Source organism: Apium graveolens, chromosome 3 (assembly GCF_009905375.1).
Source record: "Apium graveolens cultivar Ventura chromosome 3, ASM990537v1, whole genome shotgun sequence".
In the NCBI taxonomy this organism is placed as follows: domain Eukaryota; kingdom Viridiplantae; phylum Streptophyta; class Magnoliopsida; order Apiales; family Apiaceae; genus Apium; species Apium graveolens.
The window spans coordinates 240,763,116-240,768,135 of NC_133649.1; the positions used below are offsets into that span (position 1 = coordinate 240,763,116).

At 32.6% G+C, this 5,020-nt stretch overlaps 1 protein-coding gene across 1 annotated transcript; it reads left to right on the plus strand.

Moving 5' to 3' along the window:
• Positions 1-906: 906 nt before the first annotated feature.
• On the plus strand, positions 907-4,254 carry LOC141713205 (uncharacterized). Its single transcript, XM_074516511.1, has 5 exons — positions 907-1,263; positions 2,834-3,013; positions 3,161-3,287; positions 3,475-3,588; positions 3,954-4,254. The coding sequence occupies exons 1-5, from the start codon at positions 1,024-1,026 to the stop codon at positions 4,067-4,069; spliced, it is 777 nt and encodes a 258-aa protein (XP_074372612.1). The 5' UTR covers positions 907-1,023; the 3' UTR covers positions 4,070-4,254.
• Positions 4,255-5,020: the final 766 nt, after the last annotated feature.

Here is a 5,020-nt window from a genome sequence, read left to right on the forward strand (position 1 = left end):
GTCTAACTAGAAATAACATGCACCATCAGTTGCGAAATTTTTTTGATTTTACTTGAGAATCTTTCTCTTGCTTTTTTTTATATATAATAACCTCTCTCATTTTTTTTGAAGAAGACCTCTTTGGCGGAACCTTTCCATGTACCCATCATGATCAACATACTCGACTCACTAATCACTATCATAATCATAAATTTGCTTTGCCATTGCATAAGAATAAAATGAAAAAGCGTTTCTAAATCTGTGAAATTCAAAGTCAAAAGTTTCTCTAGGACAACGTTTCCGCATAATAAAGTCCTCAGCAATTAAGAAAATGTTCCACTATGCCTCCCTAATATTTAGCCACAATGAATTACAAAATATTAATACTATACTTTTATGCATCAAATTTTTAATGGAACTCTATAAAAAATTTAAAACTTAATTTTAATAATACCTCAAATAAGTTGTACCAACTTATAAACGACTTATAAATTCGTAACAGCTTATCTACGAGTGTTTGTCGACCCCACTTATAAGTTTATAACTTATAAGCCGATAAATTGAATATTAGTAACGGTGTATTTTTTTCAACTTATTTTAATTTTTCGCTGATTTATTAACCTTATTTTAAAAAAATATATTTTTAAATGTTAATTTAGCTTAAAATTCAAGAATTAAGATAGTTATATTTAATAATTATATATTTTAGTTCATTTAAGAAAAAAATTTGACTTATAAGTAAAATTATTCAAACACTTATATAATTTATAAGTATTGTTCTATATATCACTTATAATTTATTTATTTATTTTAAATGGTGAGATAGTTATTTTAAGATTTTTCAATATTTTCTGACAAAAAAAAGAGATTTCCCCGTATTTTGGTCAAATTGTAACTGGAGCTCTAAAAACTTTGTACTCGGACCTCCCTAAAAGGCCCCCATCCAAAGAGGTTTCTGGAACTGAGAAAATTAATATCCAGTGAATATAAGACTGGAAAGCCGAGGAGACGAGCGAGAAGGAGAGAGAGAGAGGAGGAGGAGAGATGGTAGTAATCGAAGAATCGAATAAGGCAACAACGGCGGAGGAGGGTTACGCATCCGACGGATTCGAAACCGCCAGTGAAAGCGATGTTATTAACGATGAAAATGATCATCCCACCAACAAAGATGAACAAATTACTCCCAATAATGATCAATCCGTGCGTGTCACTGCTGCAGATAATGAAGAAGAAGATCATCATCATCCTTACCATGATTCCCTCACCGACGATCAAATTAAACAGGTCTTGCTTCCTTTTAATTTGTTTTTATTTTCGATTTTTCTTACTTATCGTTTTAAATTTTTATGTTTACAATAGCAATAACGAATATTGTAGCAAAGTTTTCGAATTAGCATTTATAAGATAGAATTACTCTACTTCCATACTCGAGGTACCGAATCAAATTTTAAGTCTGTGTTGTAGTCATATTATTGTATACTATGGTACTAGTGCAATTGACGTAAAATAAGCAACTAATTTAACTGTTTTATGTGCACCTTGTATTTTCTATTAATGTTTTAGAGCTGTTTAAATACTGAGCTTTTCCGTAGTCTTGTAAAAGCAGTTGTAATTGGGGATAATACGTGGTATTGAGGTTTGAGGTGATTTTGGGGGACCTTTTTAGCAAGAGAAAGTCCAAACATAACAAGATATTGATTGTAGTAGTAATTAGTACTTATAATTTTTTGAAAACGGAAATTGAGACATATAACCCCCTGAATCTATTGGTTTCCCAGTCTCCTATATATTGTTCTGCATTCTTTCTTGCTTCTTCTGTCAAACTATAGAACGCATTAGCCGGTTAAGGAGTTGGCTGCAGTTGCATCTGCAGCAATAATGATGGTTCCTGCAGCTGCATTTCTTTACCTTTTATCTTCTCTTTTATTTGCTTCTAACCCCCGAATTATTTTTTCATTATGTTCTTCCTATTAGAACCCCGCGTGAATTATCAAATGTCAGTTGCTATCTGCTAGAAATTGCGGTACATGTTTATATAGAATGCTCAGAATGTGCTTTCTGGACTTTGACAGAATATTTTAAGGTAACTGTGAGATAAGCAATTTTGGGATGTTGGATTTATTTTTTTGGTGAAGAATTCAGATTTTTAGGACAGATTTTGCAGCAGGAGAGGCTGGGATTTGAGGCTTTGGTAATAGATAGTTTAGTGCGACAGGTAGAATTGAGGTTCGGGGTGTAGACTTGTTGCAAGACAAAATTAAACTACACAATACATATCTTAATTATAAATAAATATGTGATAATTTACAAGGAATAGAAATCCTATTAATAACAACCTATTCCCAAAATTCAATTCAAATTTTAAAGAGAACCTGAAACCCTTTACGATAATTACTAGACAATTTTGTTTTAAAATGGTAATAACTACTTTTCTAATTTAATTGGCTTCCAAAGTCTTTCTTTCTTTTTTTTTATCTGCATCGTCAGGGGTGTTTGGATTAAAGCGTTCTTTATTCTGAAAGCGACTGTCCCATTCCACTTTTGTAATAAGGGAAAATGACCTGAATAAAAACCATTGAATTCTATGATTTGAGTTCAAAGATAAATATTTAGAACTATAGATGTACAAACATTTTTGACTTTATTGGGCTTGTGTTCTGGTCAAACATATATAAATATATATACATATATATATGATATTTTTTTAATATTTTTTTTGTTCCTTTCGTTCAAACATAGTTTCCATCTATATATTTTTTTATCTATTCAGATTTTGCTAATATAAAATTGCATTTTAAAGTTGCAATCTATCGCTAAATATGAATTTTTTTCACGTATTTAATTTGTGATGCAGAAAGCTCTAGAAGATGCAAATGATGCAAAATTACGAGGAAATGACCTGTTTGGAAGTGCACAATATGAAGATGCACTTATGAAGTACGATCTTGCTCTACAACTTGTAGCTGACGTGCTCTCATCAGCTGAACTACGTTCGGTGTGTCATGGAAACCGTGGTGCATGTTTCTTAAAGATGGTATGTCCAGGAACTGTATTTCAGTGAAATATCAGAAACATTCTAATTCTTGGAGTCTACTACTTTAATTTTTTGAGCAACTAGTTTCGCGTTTGCAATATTTAGTAGTGCTTTGGTGAATTATATGGTCACATGTATGGATTACAGGAAAAATATGAGGACTCGATCAAGGAATGCACCAAGGCTCTAGACCTAAATCCTTTATACAAAAAAATATTGCTTAGAAGAGCCGAAGCTCATGAAAAACTGGAACACTTCGAAGAAGCCGTTGCTGGTAGGGTTAAAATTCTGTTGTAAACATTTACTTTTTTAGGTGATAGTAGATACTTTGTTTAGAGATACATTTTATTTTGCACAAAATGTACACTTTTTTACGGCCATTGTTTTGTTCCAATTACCTTACTGGGTTCATCAACAAGTTTATTTGGTCCTTGTTAAAGTTTTATTTGTTTATTCTGCAGATTTGAAAAAATTTCTTGAAATGGAACCTTCTAATATCGGGGTTAAGAGATCTGCTGTTCGTTTAGAGTCATTGGCCAGCGAAAAGCGTGAGAAGATGAAGGAAGAAATGATTGGTAAAGTTTACACAATTATGCTAATTAGTTTTGCTTTCCTGTTCGTTAACCAAAATTATTCTTTTGTACCTTTACAAACTAGTAAAAGTTGTGCCTTTCTCCTTTTCCTGGAGATAAAATGAACTTATTTTCCTAGATTGATATGCTTCCCGTACTCATTTGTGATTTTCTTTTACATCTATGCTTTCACAAGTTTTTATTTTCTGCAAACAAAAAAAGAAAAAAAATGAATCTGATGTACTTGGTTGTAGAACCAGCTCCCTGTTTTTGTGCAAAGGAATATCTGTTGATCATTGCTGTAAGGTTTATACTTCACATTTCATTTCAACTCTTTTGGCTGAAGATTGGATATATTATTTGAGCAGGTAAATTGAAGGACGTGGGAAACACTATACTGGGGAAATTTGGGATGAGCGTTGACAACTTTAAAGCTGTCCAAGATCCAAAGACGGGTTCCTATTCTCTCTCATACCAGCCTTAAATCCAGTTTGGTAATCTATTCATCAGAGGAAGGCCTTGTAAGAAAATACGAAGTACTCAAATGTAGTTTACAATATGGGATTATTTCTAATATCCTGTTTTGGAATGTGATTTGAACTTTGTCTCAGTTGTTATCTTGAGTTGAGACGGTTACAATTTTTAACTTTATTAAATTGATTTCTATTACTTGCTTGACTGGGTCTCTGTTTCCACTTTTCTGCTAAGGTGAGAAGTAGCTTGTGCTGATTCAACAAATTTAGACATCTAAAATCTGCTAGCAATATTTAACCATGAGAGTAAGATTGATATCTATTAGAATCTTTGAGTTTTGGAGTTTGATCTTGCACTGCAGGTCTGCAGCCTTCTTTTTTATACCTTCTCTGCTTTCACATGCTCCATTGAGAAGTAAACCTCTGTTGGCAATAGGCGACATGTCTTAATACTGATAAGGTAGTTGTAGCTATTCTGTTAATATCTAAACTTGTCGGCTAATAGCCTAGCATGCTGCTCCAAATACAATGCTAATTATCTCCATTAACCTGTGTTGAAAACACTATAAAATTAATCATCTTCCGAGGAACGAAGCAAAATGAATAATCAAAATCCCAATTTGGGTGATTCACACTTTACTTAGATTGTCTGTGCTGAATGCAGAATTGCTCATCATATTGAGCCAGTTGGATGTGAATAAAGTTGAACTCAAATCGTCAAGGAAATGAACGTAGTATGAACGTGTATGCTCACATATAAAAATGCTTTCATTTGCCCTTTATCTTCAAAATGGTTTACCAAAAGAATAGTCTCCCAAAAGAAACGAATGCTTAGACGGAAGATCTTAGCAGATTCCTATCAGCATGATACTGGATTAAGATCCCTTACATTGTAAAATACGTAATAATATACTTCTGTAAACCATAAAAATTCTTTAGAACTTGTTGGGAGCCATTTATCC